This window comes from Orbicella franksi, chromosome 10, assembly GCF_964199315.1.
Source record: "Orbicella franksi chromosome 10, jaOrbFran1.1, whole genome shotgun sequence".
Classification (NCBI taxonomy): domain Eukaryota; kingdom Metazoa; phylum Cnidaria; class Anthozoa; order Scleractinia; family Merulinidae; genus Orbicella; species Orbicella franksi.
Window position 1 is genome coordinate 12,847,082 of NC_138154.1, and position 19,612 is coordinate 12,866,693.

The following is a 19,612-nucleotide window of genomic DNA, read 5'->3' on the forward strand; positions in this document are numbered from 1 at the left end:
TCTTTAGGATGGTGTGAAGAGTGAGGGTGGTGACAAGTTATCAAACTTCGTCAGTATTAATAATTGTTGTTGTTGTGACTGCCATCTTTCTTTGTTTAATCTTGTTTTGTTATTGTTTCCTTTTTTTAAAGGTGGTTGTGAATCAAGATAAAACCAGTAAACAGATGTCTGCTCTAAGAATTGAAATACAGAAACTAACCATGGAGCTAATGGAGTTTAAACAGGTACATGTAATACAGTAACCGTTGGACCCTGCAAATTCAAACATGGTTATTTTAAATGTCAAATTTTTTCAAATTCAAACGTATTTGCCCTTGAGTTTACCCTTTGGTTTTTCATCATTTGCTACCTTAGAACTTGGTTATTTCAAACTCATTGCTATTTCAAACTGATTTCTGTAAACTTCCCTTAGCCCAAAATCAACCCTGTTAATTTTGAACTAATCACTGACAGAGTCGAAAAATAAACATCATCATGACGTCAGAACATAGTTGGAAAACAACATTGGGCTTTTCATTACACATTGATCTTACACTGTAATGGACTTGGTCCTCAGGTGTTCTCTTCTGACCCTTGGTCAATAAAACAATACATTCTATCATGAGATTGCATATTAATTAGTAATTAATTTGTATTTTGAATTCATATTTATGCTGACCCAGTTATTTAGAACCCCTGCTATCTCAAACTATTTTCATTCTTTTCCTCTCAGAGTTTAAAATAGTAGGGTAAAGTTCAACTGTAAAACAAGAGACAGCATTCTATGACAATTCAATTTAGAGAGAGCACTTAAGATATGACATGCAGCAGTTTTAGCTTATTTTGCTATGTCATCTACAGGGAAAACGAATATCTGGAGTAGATGGGGATCAAGTTAGTGATGTCTGTCACGAGAATGCAATGCTAAAAACTGAAAATGACAAGTAAGTGCAACTACGATTCAGTTTCAACTCTGGCACTAGTGAAAAATGCAAAATGATCACTGGCCCCCACTGGGGCTCAAACTCAGATGGCTTGGGGTCATACTTGCTTACCATTACATGTAGGTGGCTACAGCCTTATGAGCGAATAGAAAGGTAATTTTAGGGGGTTTGAGCCCTATCTCCCGTTTCCATAGCGTGAAGTGATTATAGGATCCCCCCTCCCCCCCCCCCCCCTCCACCTGAATGAGATGCTACTCTAACCCCCAGCAATGAATTGTCCAGTTCCCATTTGTACTCCTGGGTGGAGAACATTGAGAACTTAATGCAATAACCATGATGACCAGGGTTCAGACCTGAACGGCAATGTTGCAGAGTCCACCCACATTAGGCAGTTGGTCACAGCACCTCCTGTGATAGGTCAACAGTATTGCAACAAAGACCTTGCCTTAACTCCCCTATATACGCATGTTAATAGAGTGGGACATGGTTGCTGTACATGTATGTAGAAGTAAAGAACACTAACATCAATAATATGTTTTCTTTCTTTAGGCTTCGTGTACGTATTAAAGCCCTACAACAAACAATTGATACGCAGTCTGTCAGAATAACAGACCTTATCTCATCTCAAGTGCTTGCATCGATGAATGGTAGGTTGAAAAATACCACTTTTGTTGTTTATTTACACTTGTAAGTTTCAACCTCCATGTCTCAGTGTAATGCAGAGTGAGTCCAGTTCTGTTCAAACACTTAACTTGGACCTTTAAGTTTTGTAAGGGATATTTTACATGTAGGTCATGGTCTCAACCATGCATGAACTTAACAGACACTTTGCAAGACTTGAAATGTTGTCCTATGGGAAATATTTGTGATTACGTCATCTCTGTTCAGGCAAATTGCATGGTGTATTCGGTTTCTTTTATTAATATGTAATTTGTTTTGAAGGTGATGTTGATGGGGGAGTGGAAGATCTCATCCAAAAGTATTTAAAAGAAATTGAGGAGCTCAGGTGAGGAATTTGCTTCTTAATAGTTATGTAACTGCCAAAGGCAAAGTGAGCTCATTTTTCAATATTCAGCTAGAAAATTACAACTTAACATTTGCCAATTTCCAGTGTACATAAGGCAAATAGTCCTTAGCTACATATCATAAAAAAGTATCTTTTTATTTTATAATATTGTAATTTTGAGATGACTTGTCAAGATTTACACCATGTAACACTTAAGTCAAGTGAATCAAAGTCAATCAAAAATAAGTAAATTTTTCGCACAAATTTAGTCTGTACAATGAAGTATATGTACTTGTACGGAACGCTAGCCCAGATTCCTCTGAAAATTCAGTGATACCCACTTGATGGCTTTGGGTAGAGAGAGACACTCAAACTACCAATTTCGTCTTGTTCAAGAACATGTATAACTCATGGACTCTGGCCAGAAATGGAACCATGAGTAAGGTTACAGTGTCCCACCCAACCTCCTCCCCCCCAAGAAAAAAAACACACGCACACACGCAAACCCCCTTAACTCCACCCATTCTTTCCCCACATAACTAATTATTTGTAAAACGCTGAATCTTTCTTTTTTTTACCTTCAGGAACAAGCTGACAGAGAGTGAAGCCATGGCAATGGCCATTACGCGCCATGCGACATTGAAGTCTCGTTTGGCTTCACCCTCTGCTCAGGACAACACGACCTCTGTACTGGAGATGGCTAAGATGGATGTGGCTAAACAGAGACAAAAAGCACAGGTGGTATTACGAAATCCTTCTCTGTCCAAAGTCAAATGTGTTAGACCTGTTAAGCCTCGCGGAGGCAGCCTTCATTCAGCTATGAATGGAGTTAAACCTTCTAACATCCCTGTTAACTCAACTCGACCTCAGACTAAGTCTTTTCTTCAGACAAATGGTGGCAGGCTTAAACTTGTAACTCCGCGACTTCCTTGGAATACAGGCAATATTCAATCTAGGACAGATTCTGGGCTTTATAGTAGGTCAGCTCAGCGTGCCAGTGCTGTTGTTATAAAAGAGCCATGCCCTAAGCCTCGAAAACCTAGCAGTTTTTTAACTCCAGCAGACCGCGATAAACCGTTTAATAACTTGACATCTAACTTTGCAAACGGTGTGACGGCTAATGTTGTGTTGCAAAGACCCAAACAGAAATCTACTAATTCTGAAGTCACGGCTGTTAAGAGGAGGTCTCGCAGTCTAGAATCTCTGATTGGAAATAGTGACTCGATGGACAGGTACGTTACACCAACGCAGTGCTTCAAATGCAGGAAAGATCTGAGTCGTGTTTTTGACTCGAGTGCATCTAGCAGGTGTTCGGATGCTTACAGCTCTGCAAGTGATCTTAATTGTTCATTACCAGAACTTCACTATGACCAGAATAACAACATTATCCAACCTGTAGCAAATCAACCGATGTCGATTTCAAGAACAGAGGTGCTGAAAGCTGAAAAATTAGTTCAGCACCCACCGCCGGTAGATATTGTGTCAGACACAGAGTGTTACAAATATCACTTTGAAAGCGACAGCCAGACAGAAAGTGATTATGGTGCAGCTGTTGCCTCCGATAGCGAAGTCTACAGGTACAAGTCTAAAATAAAAGACAGAAGGAACTTGCATTTAGATTCTCCCATTCCCCATCTCTTGCGGGAACACAGAACTGAGTCAGCCGGCAGTATAAGGGAACGCAAGATTCAACTCGAAGAAAACCTAGACTCGTTACTTGATTCAATGGCCTTTGCATTAGAAAATTATGAATCTCCAGGTAAGGCCAGTGAGTCAACTGGTAAAAATGGTGGCTGCCCTCCAGGGGACCTGTATTCACCTCCTGCTTTTTTCAGGCCAATATTCGAGGTCAAGATTTAAAGGTGTGGATGGAATACTCAACCCTTATAGTTGACCCAGCCATAAAAATTCTGCATAGTAATAGCTGAAATTTCTGTTAGTGTGAAGTAAGTTTTGCATCAGGGAATCATCCCTCAGTATTTATGGTTTATCTGAGGAGAAATAAAGGGGTGGCAAAAAGTAATTTTATGACTTTGTGATATGATGAGACTAACATCTTCTTTGTGAGTCTGCGACTTTACTGACCTATGAAAATAAAGATTATGAGACAGAATTGTGAAGACAAATTGAGACTGTGAGACCGGTAAAGGTTGACTAAATTCTGAAAGATCTGTATTTTTTTAAGGATTATTTTGCCACCTCTAAGTTAGCTATTCTTCAGTCTTGCAAAACTTAGGCATAATGCGTAGCTACATTAAGTGCATGCGTAAATTTCTAATCAACATTACTGTATGAATCTGGAAAATTAAATTTTCACATACGTGTGTACACAGGAAGGTAGGAGAGAGGCATTCTACATAGTTAAATATTGACATCATCATTAGAATCCCATACTCTTGAAGAAAACTAGCCAAAAAAATTAAATGAATTAAAATATGTCTGTATGTGATGTTGCCATTTTAAACCATTATTAAAAATTGAATGAGTGCTTCAGAGCCACAGAACATTTGAAATTATTGGGAATGAATTAATGAAAAAGAGAGTGAATCTCTCTTTTTTGAGGCATTGCTGAAATAAAGTTCCCAGTGAAATTTCTCTCAACAATTTTGCCATTGTATGAGAATATTGCTTTTCTCTGAGAAAATTTATTATAATTATAAGGACTGATATCAATTGATGGTCTGTATTTCAACTTGAAATAATTATAACCTAACCTGTAAATAAATAAATAGATATGAAGATAAAGTAACAATATTTATTGACCTGAATTATTTAATAAATTAAAAAGTAATATCAAGAAATTTAGTCCAAACAGGCTATTAATTTTTTTTTTAATTAGGAAAGAAATAGCTTTGTCCGGAATTTTCTGTGTGAAAATAAAACAATTATGCAACAAATAATTTAGACTGTAGACAAAGTTAATAATAAAATGCCTTTCAGGTTGCTCATGGCACTAACATATTTATGAAGAAGATAAAGGGCTTCCTTTTTATTTTAGTATTTGGAGGCATTCCATTTGAAAAACTGTGCGATATAATCATTTATAATTTTCTTTAAACTAATAGTCTGTCTACTTAAAAAATTTACTTGGTAACTTATGAGACATGTAGCCTTTTAAGTCCTATTTCTAGATCAGTAAGAAGTAATCAAGTTTGTGAATTCTTCCAATCTGCTTGAGAATAATTATAATAGTAACCATGAGTGTAACCTTTTAATTTGACTCTCTTTATCTCAATCTTGCAAGCTAGTACACTGAAGCATTAACAGTGAATAACATAAAGACTTTATGAACTCCGTACCAGGCTCTATGAACTGCATAAAGGCTTTCTATTGGTCTTTTAACAACTTTTTTAAAAAAATAAAATATATTTGAAACTATAACTTCTGTGTGTTCTCTCTTCATGCTCTGCAACTTCTGATGCATTTTTACTGATCAGTTTTGTTTGCTGATTTTTGAGTTGCTTTGTGCTGTTTTAATTTCTGCCACCCATTCCATGTTTGCTTTTTTGTTTTCTGAGCATGCAAGCCATTCACAATACTTTCTTTTTCCTCTGCACTATTTTCCTTAAACATTTCATTCCATGTTATGTTCCATTTACAAGTGTTCTTTTCAACTTTGCCATTATTATTTTGTCAACCAGTGTTGCATGGTTTCTTTTCCAATCTTTTTGTTTGCTTAATTGTTTGTTGGCTGTCAAAGCTACACAGGGCCTCCACCATTTCCAGTGGCCAGAAACACAGGGTCCCATTCATGACAGGTAGCTGGCTACACAGGTTCCCCATCCATCATCAGTTGCTGGCCACACAGGGTACCATTCATTGCCATCAGGGGCTAGACAGACAGGGTTCCCTTTCACTGCCAGTGGCTAGCTACAATGGTTTTCCATTTATCAATTATCCCATCATCACCAGTGACTAGCTTCACAGGGTTCCTATTTATTACCAGTGGCTAGCTTCACAGGGTTCGCATTCCTTGCCAGTGGCTAGGTTCACAGGGTTCGCATTCGTTACCAGTGGCTAGCTTCACAGGGTCCCATTCATTACCAGGAGCAAGCTATGAGGGGTTCTCATTCATTACCAGTGGCCAGCTCCACATGGTTCCCATTCATTACCAGTGGCCAGCTTCACATGGTTCCCATTCATTACCAGTGGCCAGCTTCACATGGTTCCCATTCATTACCAGTGGCCAGCTCCACATGGTTCTCATTCATTACCAGTGGCCAGCTCCACATGGTGCCCATTCATTACCAGTGGCCAGCTTCACATGGTTCCCATTCATTACCAGTGGCCAGCTTCACAGGGTTCGCATTCATTACCAGTGGCCAGCTTCACATGGTTCCCATTCATTACCAGTGGCCAGCTTCACAGGGTTCGCATTCATTACCAGTGGCCAGCTTTACAGGGTTCCCATTCATTACCAGAGGCCAGCCATGTAGGGTTCCCATTCATTGCCAGTGACAAGTTATGCAGGGTTCCCATTCATTACCAGTGGCTAACTTCACAGGGTTCCCATTCATTACCAGTGGCCAGCTATACAGGGTTCGCATTCATTGCCAGTGGCAAGCTATGTGGGGTTCCCATTCATTGCCAGTGGTAACCGATGTGAGGTTCCCATTCATTGCCAGTTGCTAGCTACATTTATATAGGGTATGATCTCTCTCTATACATATATCATCTCTCTCTCTATACATATATGATCTCTCTCTCTCTCTCTTGTCAAATGCCAAACCGGCCAGTACATGCCGGTACATCAATGAAGGGGAGCTGTATTTGCAGGCTAGATTACTACAGTGGAACTTCCATGCAGGGGGCACCTTCAGGACAAGTGTCCCCTGAATAGAGATGTCTTCTTCAATAGGGGTAACTGATACAAATATCATGTATCAAAAGTTTTTTGAATGAAGCTGTCCCCTGAAGAGAGGTGTCCTAACTTTAGGAGAGGTTTCACTTAGACCGCTGGCAGCCATTGTTCTCTCTTAGGATCCCTTAGACGAGTGTTTAGTGATCGCAAACACAAAAGGGCAATATGGTCGAGTAGGGAATGAGGAGCCCATGTCTTGTCCTTATGTGTCTTTAGGCTATTAAAGCATCTCACTTCAAAATCCCTGCTGAATTTTGAGAGAAAACAGACTGCCAGCAGTCTAGGTTTCACTGTATCTACTATGGCTGTTAGAATGGTTTTATGGTATTACACAAATTGTAGCTTTCAAATGGTATATTGTGTATGCGGTCTTTGGATCTATAATTACCAGTGTTCCCCACAGGAGTTAAATCAGGGAATAAGCAGGACTTTATGGTGTAAGGGGAATCTCTATACTGTGAGATATAGGATAGCCCCTTGACACCAGAATAATGGACTTTCTTATATAGTATTGTTGCACTTTGCTATCTTCTCTCCCCTTGCACTGACTCATTCATTTGGTTAAGAATCTGGTGAATAGTGGAGATCAATGAAACATACAATGGATATTATACTTGTTCACCCTCGAGCTTCCTCCCTGCAAATTAAACAAATGTGGCATGCTTTGGGCAGAAATAATTTAGAAGTTTCTATGTGAAACAAAATATGAGCAGAGTGACACCTTTCTTGGGGAAAAATGAGGGTGTGATTTTTGAAGTCATTTGTGTCATTGTGTCCGGCGGGTTTAGCTGCATTGTTGCAATGTAGTTATTATGTCGCGAGCATGTCTCTCTGTTTGTCTGTCTGTCTGTCTTTTTGTCTACATTTCTGTAAGACTGTGACTGTCCATCTGTGTCTGTGTGTGTCCATCCATCTGTCTGTCTGTGTCTGTCTGTCTATGTCTGTCTTTCTGCCTTCCTGTTTACCTGTCAATCATATCCATTCGTCTTTCACCATGGTCCTGTGGCAGTCACTGTATAACCCAGGCGTACTTTGTCTCTGATCTCTGTCTTGGATGTCTACTCTCTGTGCTGTGTCTCTGCTGTCACTAATGTCCACTCGGATGTTTTTAATTTTGATACATTCATCGCTTGAGAACATTCGTCTACTAAACATAGCTTGATATCAAATTAACTATGATGATTCTTCAGTTTATTTCTTCACGTGTCATGGAAAACAAAGCAGTGGTCATCACACAGCTGATCTTCTTTTCTCTCTCTGCTGCCATCATCTTCATTAATCAAGCTGTACTTGGTAAGGTCTTGTATGCTTGTGTCTGTCTTCTCTTATAATTCATGAAATTATTCTACTTAACCTGTCCAGATTTAACGCTTAGTACATTAAAGTTAAATACTTGTCCTCTTTGAAAAATCTGTACTGACCATGAAATGTTTAAGTTTTATATCAAATGTCCTTTACTTTTAACATAAAATTTGGTGAATTGCTTGGCTTGCTCAACTTGATCAGTTAAATTCAAGTGAAGCATTAGTACGAGAGTTATGGTTTGCAATGTCCTGATATTATTCAATAACTTCAATTACATTTTACAATTTCTGGAAATGTTTTGTCGGCTAATTAAAATCAGAATTACTTGTTTTGTTTTAAATGTGCATTTAATAGTCCTGCTAATTTTCTTAGTGATATTCGTTAAAGATTGTAACATGAATTAAAATAAACTTCTATAGTTGTCAATCTGTAAAAGTAATTTGTGGTTCTGCAAACTCTTTTGTAAGCTGAAAAAGTTGGTCAATTATTTCTTTTATCCAATGTTTCACTGAAGAAAAGTAATTATGGACTTGGTATTTATAATACCTGTAACCTTAAAGAGATTTTCGACGAGTAGAAAATCCTGCTCTTGTCAATACAGGAATGCATTTATACATTTCGCCAGTAAAAGGTAAAAAGCTGTGAAAATTATTAAACGTTTTCGATCTGTTTGATCATCATCATAATTCTAACAGCTTTTTCCTTAAAGTTTTATAGGGGTGCATTTGATAGCTGCATTATAAAGTTCTCATAGGGAAAACAGATGTAGACCCAGTAGAGTACCTCGATGGTGTCAGATGTCACTCTTGGCTTGTTAGTGTAATCACTGCATTTGTACATATATACCGATCTATATCTAAGTATATTTTGTACAAAATATTTTGTACTTATGCCATTCCCAAGATGAGGAATTCTACTCTAAAGTTCACCTGAAAAATCGAAAGTACCATCACTGGTTAAATTCATTGTTGTTGTTGTTGTTTTTGTTATTAACCAATGTTTAGCCATCTGTGGGCTTTCTTTTCCCTTAGCCTTTTATAGTGGCCAGTGTTTTGTCTTTTCTTTCTGGTAAATTGTTACATTTGTTCATGGTGGTTTATTTTTGTTGTCCTTCAGAAATTGAATCATGAAGGTGAGGAGACAAAGGATCAGCCATGGGGTGAGCGTAGCAGTGATGAGAGTAGCACAGAGGAAGAAGATGAAGTAAGAACTAAGTGGATTACATATAAAATATCAATAGTAAAATTAGTGTTAATAATTAATTTTACAATAAAAATAAACGGTAAAAGTTTGCGACGTTTCGACCGCTCTTCGGTCATTATCAAGCAAGATGTAAGAAGTAAAATTTGCATAGATATATATAGCTACAAAGAGGTAAGAATGTGTGAAAATTATTAATGAAGTAAAAATATGTAAAAAGTATGTAAAAGAATTTACAAAGTAGTGCTTAAAAACAATAAAAAACATGTAAAACTAATTAATAAAAAAAATTATTTAAAAACTTTCGCACGAATAGAGTCAGATTGTACATTGAGACTTGGTCTCAGTTCATGAATAAAAAACATTTTTCGATTTTAAAGAAATGTATAACCAAGTTTGACTGTCTTATTTTTGAAATGTTTTTTATTCATGAACTGAGACCAAGTCTCAATGTACAATCTGACTCTATTCGTGCGAAAGTTTTTAAATACTTTTTTTTATTAATTAGTTTTACATGTTTTTTATTGTTTTTAAGCACTACTTTGTAAATTCTTTTACATACTTTTTACATATTTTTACTTCATTAATAATTTTCACACATTCTTACCTCTTTGTAGCTATATATATCTATGCAAATTTTACTTCTTACATCTTGCTTGATAATGACCGAAGAGTGGTCGAAACGTCGCAAACTTTTACCGTTTATTTTTATTGTCAAATGTTTTAAAAAACCCTTACTGATAATAATTAATTAATAATTATTAATAATAATTATAAGTATAATTATAACAATTATAATAATTATAATTATAATAATTATAATTATAATTATTATAATTATAATTATTTGAATTATAATTAGTATAATTATTATTAATAATTAATTGGTAATAACTAACAATGAAATTAGTAATTAATTGATCAATGTAATTTACTAATTATTGTTACTTGTTGATACTGTTGATAATAATAATTACCGTAGTTCTTAATAATGTGAAATCTAACATGCTTTTATTTTTGATTGGTCAGTAAGATAAATTAGAAATGTACGGTGTCGTCCACTGAGAGAAAAAAACACAGATGAGCGCACGTACAAATCTTCAAGTCTCAAAAGAATTCAGTCCGCGTTCGATTTTACTTCAGCTCAAAGTTTATTACTACGTAGAGATACAATTGGAAATGGACTTCAAGAAGTCTCTCTTTTGCTTGAAAGTCATGATCAGCTCCAAAAGCGAGTATACACCAGCTGTATTCTAATAGAAATTAGTAGAATTCTACTAGCATACCAATGCAAATGCTGCAATCTGATTGGCTAAGCTACTCGTATACTATCAGCCATTGGAGTGCAGTAGCTGTCGATCGTCCACGAAGTGCGACTTTTTTATCGTTTTTCCGAAGTTTTGGAAGAAAGTTTAGATGTAAATAGATAATTAAATTCCTGAGACGACTAAAAAGGAAATTGACGGTTTCTTGACTTTAAAAACTTGAAATTATTGAAAAATCGGGTGTGCGTGCGTAAACAACTGCAAAATTACCAAAGACAATTGAATACGTGCGATTTTGTTAAAGCCTGAAGTTCAATAATGCGGAGAAAAATAATTGGAAACCGTTATTTGCGTTAATTTCAGTTAGAATTCTACTAAAACAATTAGATTATTCGCTTTCGATTTCTATGAGGTGATAATTAACTATCACCTCATAGAAATCGAAAGCGAATAATCTAATTGTTAATTAGAAAATAGCCCAAAGAAAACACGCGCGCTGATTAGTTTAAAATCGTGTTTCTATTAAACAATTAGATTATGAGATCGAGGTTTCTCTCGCGTGATATTGCGCCCTCGTCAACTATCGCGCATGGAAATCGAGAGTGAATATTCGAATTGTTTTGGTATAAATCTACTAGTCATTCAAATCTTTATCAAAATCCTCTTCACAGACACTTCGAAAACGCAAAGAAGCAGCCGTCATTTTGTTAACAAGCGCACACTGCTACGCTACTCACTATCTACAACAGAATAGATAGTGAGTAGCCTAGCCAATCAGAGAACGACATTCGTGATAGAACGCTTGTAGATTTATACTAAAACCCGATAGAAACACGTTACATGTTTTCCATTTCGTAAATAATCTGTTCTGTGGCCTAACCTAGGAAAATGACGAAGATAACTTTGAAGGAAACGAGGGACCACGAGAAGACCTTGATGACGATGATGATGATGATTCGGATGACGATGGAACTCTTCAAGGTAAGCTTCTCGGTCCACAGATGTTCCTGTAGAACGGTTGTGGATTCAGAAACACAGGCCCGGCCCACACTACATGTACGCCGAAGAAATTTGAAAACGCATCTTTATTTGTACAGTTAGGCCTACCGTCCATACTAATCCGTCACGAAAACGGAGCTTTTCGTTAGCGCTCTTCAAACCAGAGAAATTTGAAAACGCCGGGTTTTCGTTTTAGTGTGAACGGAAAACATTTTGAAAACGGAGCTTTTCGACAACGATGACGTTAGATGATCGGGTGATTTCTCTGCCTGACATTTCCTCAAACTCACGTTATCCAAAATGACCGGTGATTGTTGCGTTTTCAAATTTCAGGTGGCCACTAATCACACTAAACTGACCCAAAACAACAAAGAAATATTTTTCCTTCCAAATTATCCCTTTATGACAGCTTCCTCCCTGTGGTTTAATAGCATGGGCTATTCATCACAGTCAAATTCCCCCTGTTCACACACTGGGTTCACATAATAGCATGGGCTATTCATCGCATTCAAATTCCCCCTGTTCACACACTGGGTTCACATACAGTAATAACATGGGCTATTCATCGCAGTCAAATTCCCCTTGTTCACACACCGGGTTCACACACCACGACTGGATCCACTAGTCGACGCCATTTTGAGTGTGCCGAATTCCAACTTGAAAAATTCCGCCTGAACTTTTCGCACATGCGCAATTCATGACATTTTCCCTTTACTACTGTTTGTTATTTAATGTGTTATTAGACTTGTCAGGGGACTTGGCAGACTTATCAACTGAGATATCCATTAAAGAAAAGCTCATCGATGAGCTGGAAATGAGCCAGAAGAAAATCCAGACTCTGAAGACTCAATACGAAGAGAAACTGTCCTTACTGCACAACAAGATCAAGGAAACAGAGACAGAGAGAGACCATGTAGGTGTCATATATGTTCATTGTCTTTTATCCAGCCTGGGAAGTCTCGTTTCCTGGATAGGGGCTTGTGATCGAGCTGAAAAATATTGGCTCGCTGTAAGTATAAACTTACATGCACCTTCTGAGCGATTGAATCAGGTTTACCCGTTCCCCGAGTCAACGTTATGAATTGCCATGTAAGCAACTCGCTTATATTTATAAAGAATGAAGGGTGATGCTGCAGAAAAAGTTTTCTCCAGGGCCGGGTTGTTCAAAGCCCGATTAAGGAAACCTAGGATTAGCGAGAATTTTGATGTCAGTTTTGTTGGTTTTTCGGTGTGGTTTGCTGTTTATATTGTTTGTCCTTCAGTTTTGAGCTTGAGTGATCTCAAACTACTCAAAACATAAGAAATAAAAAACACTTTCCTACAAGAAAAATCTCTACTTCAATTAATTTTTAAACCTGGGTTAATACTGGCTTTCGAACAACCCGGCCCAGGTCAACAGTCCCTTAGTTGAAATTCTGTTTTCTGTTTTCCTCTTGACGGAGATTAACTGGGTTGAACTCAGGCGAGAATCAATCAGTCAACTTTTGTTGCACACTATTTACAGATTTAATTTACATCAGTGCTGTAAAATAAATGAATGCTCATTAGAAAGTCAAAATTCCGACATTTAAAGGGACACTGTCACGATATATTTGCTTAAAACTGTTATAAATTCACGAAATGGTCCCTAAATTTACGTAATAAGTTAATTAGCTCTAACTAAATGATTAAAAGCAATTTCGTGAAGAAAGTCCACACTGCAGCGACGTTTTTGCAAAATTTCAACGATACTCGAGCCAAGCTTGAACCTTTGAAAAACTGACATCCCGACGCTTTTTCCAAAAATCCATATCGCAATCCGGTTCCATCCTCGCCATCGTTAGCCATCCTCACCTCCTAATGGATTTTAATCATTGTTTGAGTGCTGCTCTACAAAATAAAACCAATATTGTTCAGCTTCCAGTGGTCGATGTATGTTTTTGAGATCTCTAAAACCATGCTAAAAATGGCGACAGTGTCCCTTTAACCTACGTCCTTTCGGTTTGTCACGTGATCTTTGGGAAAAAAATTGACAATTGCGTGACAGTTAGCTCCACTTGCGAAGTCACGTCACTGACCAGTATAGTAACGCGTTCTGAATTTTTCTTTCCTTTAAAGGTTTTAGAAAGCGTCAAAAACCAAGACTCGAAGTCGGAGGAAAAGGTTCGGCAAATACGCGGCGAGTACGAGAAGAAAATAAACCGTTTGCAAGGTGAGCTGAAAAAGATGCAAGCCGCCAAGAAAGAGCACGCAAGGCTGCTCAGACAAAAGGCACAGAACGAGCAGCAGCTGAGAACGTTTCAAGGAGAACTAAGCGAGTTAAAAAGAACTAAGGTCCGTCTCATGAAACAGATGAAGGAGGAGGCGGCCAAGAATAAACAACAAGAGGCGCAGAGGAATAAACAGATCGCTCAGCTCAAGAAAGAATCTCGTGTGAGACAGATGACAATTAAGAACCTTGAAATGGAAAAACGACAGCGCGAGATTGTACTCAAGAGGAAACAGGAGGAGGTACATGTCGCAGAATTTCTACTCCCGCCTTCCATTCCACTGCCCTCCTGCTTTTTCGTTTAAGCTAGCTCTTCTGACACCCCTCCCCCCACCCCCCTCTCTCTGCCCCTTTCAGATGTTGACATTATTAACGCCACGCTTCTTAGGGAGGGGTAGTCTCTTTGTAGTTGCTCTTTTAGTTGTCACGCAATGCCTCTGGGTGAAGTGTGGCGTGACTACCCAGTGGCTACAGGGGTCTACCGGAGGGGAGCTAGCTAGCTAGTACATGTACCCATAATTGTAAACGCACGAAGACTTTAATAACGCTCATGAAAACGCACAGAAAAGTTCTAAAACCTTCAAACCTAGTCGTTTGCACCGGGACAAATATTGCAAAAAATATGGCTTTCCTTGTACTTTATGGGCTGTGTGAGGCTCGCGTAGTATTGTGAAAAAATGTGCATCCGCCATCTTTTTACCTACGGAAGATACTAGCAACAAAATGACATAGCAGTATTACAGATGGTGTATCTGAGAGACTGGGCTTATTGTTTTGCTCATTTACTGCTCTTAGTGAGTCAGCCTCACTTTTCTCTCACATTTGCTTTCGAGTTCAAGGTAGTTTTGTGCATTTTACCGTTTCAATCGGTAGGTTAAGGCGCTCAGGCGGCAACAGAAACCCGTCTCTGGTCAACTTGGGACACAACGAAATCAAACAACGATCTCGAGCGTCCGGGAGGTGAATGGTGTGGAGGCGAGCTCACAGTCATCATATGTCAGCAGCTCATACACGGCTTACTCCAGCTCTTCAGTGTCTGTCAGTGCTTCGACGTCCAACTCAAGGTTTTCAGGAGCAGCTGGTAGATCGACCGGACTGCCAGTGAAAACGCCGAGAAGGAAGAGCTCCGTAGAACAGGCCTCGCGGAGTGCCAAGAAGAAATGGGATGTCATTGATAAGAAGGTATAAAGCCCTGGAATAAATACGTAGTTGTAAGTAAGCAATAAAGAGTTTACGGCGCTACGACGGCGACTTCGAGAACAAGCTCGATTTAAAACTTTTGTTTATATTCTCCTTCTATAGAATTTCGCGAATTTCTAGATGTATTTAATTGGTGTCTCGTGTCAGTTGAATATATTACGAAACTGTTGAGTTCCAGCTTTTGTGGTTGGCATCACGTTCCTGAAAAACGGCAGAATTTGCTCAGTTCCCGTTGTTTTGTAGAGGACGGCTGAGAAATGTAGCACAATTTACAACGCACGTGCTAGCTTTTGATTCTGTAGGATCTTGTTCCTTTGGAAGACGCAAAGCCACCCATCCTAATACTACCAACAATCTGTTACGTAATTTCTCCGCAAAATGTCTGTACATATGTGAAAGTATACCAAGCGATCGATCTGCGATAAAAATCCAGTGGTCGCATTTGATTGCTAGTACTCTATGAGGTATTAACGTCTTCTTTCAGTGGCAATAACCACAACACGATTGTATCGAGGTAAGTTGTAGAGATTAATGAGAAGGAGATCAGACGCCAGCCTCTAAAGCTCCCTCTGGCTTTCCGTGTCTGTCCTTTTATGATCCACCTCGCTTGCCCATCCTTCTATCTCCCCTCCTACCTACCCACCAGGAACTAACGCTTGTCATGACCGTGTAATGAGCTTTTCTGTAGTTTTTTCTTCTGGTGTATGATACAGAGGTTCAAATACCGTACTTGTCCTTCTATTTCAACGCTTAGCAAACAATGTTGCTACTCATTCTTCAGATCACGTCACTGATCATCAAGAGGCAGACGATTGCAAACATGGAATCCGACATGGATCGCTGGATACAGGACCGGGATCGCCTCAGTAAACAACTAGAGAAGTGTCAGATGAAATACGACAATGTGACTGTACTACAGAAGGTAAGAATTGTCTGAACTAGTCAGACTCGATTCATCTTGACAACTACCCCTCAAGCGCATTCTTTCTTGTGACGATTTTAAAAAGATTATAAAGTGAAGAAAGGAAATGGAAATGTCTCTTCTATTCCAAAATCAAGAATACCTCTACCACAACCACAACAATATCATCAACAACAACAGTAACAACAACAACAAAAGAAGTAAAATTCAAGTTTTGTATCTTGAATTGGCAAATGTACGGTTAATCCCAGTTTTCGAAGTGGACCGCCTATGGGAGCAAAAATTGGTTCCAAAAACCGGGAGCTCGAAAAATTAAAGCAAATTTCTGCTGAATATTTGTTAAGGGAGCAATGATAAAATTCTCCCAATATTCGGGAGATTTGAAAAATCGGGATTCCATTGTAAGTCATTTCTTTGTCTACGTTTACAGGAAGAGGGCAATGTTCAAGAACTTAAGGAGCAACTAGAAGCACTTACAGCTCATGTGGATTATGTTCAGGAGAACATCACAGACTGTCAAACAAGTATTATGGAAATGGAGGTACGACAAACATGATGTTTTCAGTTCTTAAATCTACCATCTCCCAACGCGACCGTGTAGCGGTTTGATTGACGATCACGAAAAATTGGTTGAAAGCTAGATTAAAATATAAATGATTAGGGCTACATTTGCGGATTAGGTTCAACGTTATCTTGAATTATGGGCTATCTTCACGATGTTAAGCAGTATCAACAATTTTTAGCATTTTTCATGCTAACAAAAAAAACACCTAAATCAATTTGTCATGTCGAGTTTAGTAAATTAGCGAAGTTTCATAGAAAATCCGTTGCAAATTCATTACAATTTGGAATGCCGAACTTGCCAATTTTTTTTTTTTTTTACAAAGAAGGGCCAGTTTGGGGTCCCATATTTTCATGGGTTTGCAACGGATTCTTTTCTCTGCATATGTTCTAACTTGGCGTGATAAATCGGGCCGTTAGGCGTCAAAAAGGGCCATTGCTTATCCTCTTCGCACCCAAAGTTTGGGTCATCACGGAATGACTTCTAATCTCAGAGGGACTAGTATTATAGAGTAGCAGAAACTGGATTTCAACTGGAAACGATCACCCACACCGACCATTTTCAGGGGTTAGACCAGGGCAATACCTTCTCTTAGATTATTTCAATTCTCAGTCGGAACCACCGCGATCTAACCGCCAGTCTTCACAAGCCTGGGCCAAACAAGACAGTGCTGCTCCTAGTACTGTCTACAGTGAAACTTCTTTTTAATTTTTGGCCCTAATTTGTAGGAACAAGGCGGAGACACGGCAGAGATTGGGGAATTTTTCGCCACCTGCACCCTAACGGAAGCCCGGATCCTACTGGAGCACTTCCTAACCAAAGTGATTTCTCTGGTAGGTTATTCAGATACCTGACACCTTCGGAACTCGTTTCCCTGGCTAGCCTTGCTTATGTTGCGCACATAAGGTTGAAGCACACATGGACACTCGGCTTCAATCGACGGAATCATCATTTGGAACGATGGTTGAAAGCCTAGGAACACGCCATCCCATAAGACGGGGGGGGGGGGGGGGGCTTTTGTGACATGGTATAGAAAAGGAGGCCTTATAGGAGATAAAATAAACAGCTGACCCATGGGGTAAATAAAGACGGGTTCCTAAGGGTAAATTGATGATGGATTGTGTTGGGAACTTACGCTGAAAACATCTCGTGGGTCACGAGGCGTCCTCTAAAGGAGTAACTGTGAAGAGTTAATAACCAGGGGACTCCGTGAGGTCAGTAAAGACAGGTTCCCAAGGGCAAATAGATGGTAGATTGTGATGATAACATCTTGTAGAATTGCGAAGAGTTCTCCAAAGAAGTGTTGGCCAATGAAGACAAGGAAAGAAACTGAGAGGGGTAAATAAACAGGGGACCCCGTGGGGTCAGTAAAGACAGGTTCCAAGGGGTAAATAGAAGGTGGATTGTAATGATAACATCTTGTAGCGTTACGAAGACTCCTTTAAAGAAGGGTTGGCCAATGAAGAAAGAGAAAGAAACTGGGAGGGATAAATAAACAGGGGAGCCCGTGGGGTCAGTAAAGACAGGTTCCCAGGGGTAAGTGGAACGTGGATTGTAATGGTAACATCTTGTAGAGTTACGAAGAGTCCTTGAATGAAGTGTTGCCCAATGAAGAAAGAGAAAGAAACTGGGAGGGATAAATAAATAGGGGAGCCCGTGAGGTCAGTAAAGACAGGTTGCCAGGGGTAAATAGAAGGTCGATTGTAATGATAACGTCTTGTAGAGTTACGAAGACTCCTTTAAAGAAGCGTTGGCCAATGAAGAAAGAGAAAGAAACTGGGAGGGATAAATAAATAGGGGAGCCCGAGAGGTCAGTAAAGACAGGTTGCCAGGGGTAAATAGAAGGTCGATTGTAATGATAACGTCTTGTAGAGTTACGAAGACTCCTTTAAAGAAGCGTTGGCCAATGAAGAAAGAGAAAGAAACTGGGAGGGATAAATAAACAGGGGAGCCCGTGGGGTCAGTAAAGACAGGTTCCCAGGGGTAAATAGACAGTGGATTGAATATAGGGAATTAACGATGATAACATCTTGTAGGGTCATGAGGCGTCATCTAAAGAAGCGTCGGCCAAGGAAGTTGAAGCCAGATTGAATGCCATGAAACAACACAATGAACTTCAACAGGAACTCCTCCAGCACGTGTTACAGTACCACGACTCGTTCAGTAGTATTGAGAATTTAGCCGCGGCTGCTATGGCAACGGACTTGGAACTTAGTGAATCAGAGCTTAGAGATCGACTAAAGGGATCTTTGGTATGAAAACTGCGTTATTTTGTTTCTTTGTGTGATGTCGTAAGCCATCTTTCTCTTTTCCCTTATTCTTAAGCGTCTGCACTCTGCAATGTTTTGGTTTTTTGTTAAAGGGAGCCGGGTTTCACGGTTCGGTGCATGCGCAAGCTACAAAGTTAATCATTCAATTCCATTGTTTATTAAACAATCGGAAGGGTGCAAATGACTCTTGCGGGAAATTTGCCTTTGAAAATTTCACGGTCAGTCGCGAAAACCTGACGATATAGATGAGAGTTTTCATTAGAATTCCTTTCGTATGTTCCGACTTTATGCATAAAGTACATTTTCGTTTTCGTATCAACAAGGTGTATTTCAGAAATCACAGGCTATAATTTTGTGAAAGCGTAATGATAGCGTTTGAGTAGCTACACGGCTACACGAAGGCTAGCAGAATGACTGGTGTCTAAATTTTTACGGATGACGTAAACCGATTTAGACAGAAAATGGCGAATTTAGAATTGAACATCGAATTTGTTATTCGGGCTGAACCGTTAATTCTGGACCAGACGAACGAGTAATGTACTCGCATCTGATTGATTTATAAACAATGGAATTGGGTGGGGCTCTGTCACAGCTTTCACGTGCGTCGAACCTTGAAACTATCCGTTTAAGCCTGGTTCCCACTTGTGAGATAAGCATAACACTAGTGAAATAAGCATAAGCGCAAGCAAAAGAAGAAAGGAACATGTTTCTTTTTCTTGTGCTTATGCTTGTGCTTATTTCGCTAGTGTTATGCTTATCTCGCGTGTGTGAACCAGGCTTTACTTAATTGGTACTTTTTTTAGCGAAGTTGGCTATAACATGTCAAGGTTTCGTTCGATTTAGTGGTAATG

The 19,612-nt window shown here is 39.0% G+C and overlaps 1 protein-coding gene across 1 annotated transcript in view; it reads left to right on the top strand.

The window, feature by feature from the left end:
• The window catches only part of LOC145499453 (kinesin-like protein KIF21A), a 39,513-nt gene that overhangs the window by 13,226 nt on the left and 6,675 nt on the right, over positions 1 to 19,612 (top strand). The window contains exons 11-24 of the mRNA XM_081478969.1: positions 132 to 224; positions 841 to 923; positions 1,473 to 1,570; positions 1,866 to 1,929; positions 2,514 to 2,667; positions 9,212 to 9,298; positions 11,445 to 11,541; positions 12,303 to 12,472; positions 13,657 to 14,049; positions 14,681 to 14,989; positions 15,789 to 15,929; positions 16,360 to 16,470; positions 17,220 to 17,324; positions 18,528 to 18,743. Of these exons, the coding sequence (XP_081335095.1) occupies positions 132 to 224; positions 841 to 923; positions 1,473 to 1,570; positions 1,866 to 1,929; positions 2,514 to 2,667; positions 9,212 to 9,298; positions 11,445 to 11,541; positions 12,303 to 12,472; positions 13,657 to 14,049; positions 14,681 to 14,989; positions 15,789 to 15,929; positions 16,360 to 16,470; positions 17,220 to 17,324; positions 18,528 to 18,743 (2,121 nt within the window). The remainder of the gene's footprint in view (positions 1 to 131; positions 225 to 840; positions 924 to 1,472; positions 1,571 to 1,865; positions 1,930 to 2,513; positions 2,668 to 9,211; positions 9,299 to 11,444; positions 11,542 to 12,302; positions 12,473 to 13,656; positions 14,050 to 14,680; positions 14,990 to 15,788; positions 15,930 to 16,359; positions 16,471 to 17,219; positions 17,325 to 18,527; positions 18,744 to 19,612) is intronic.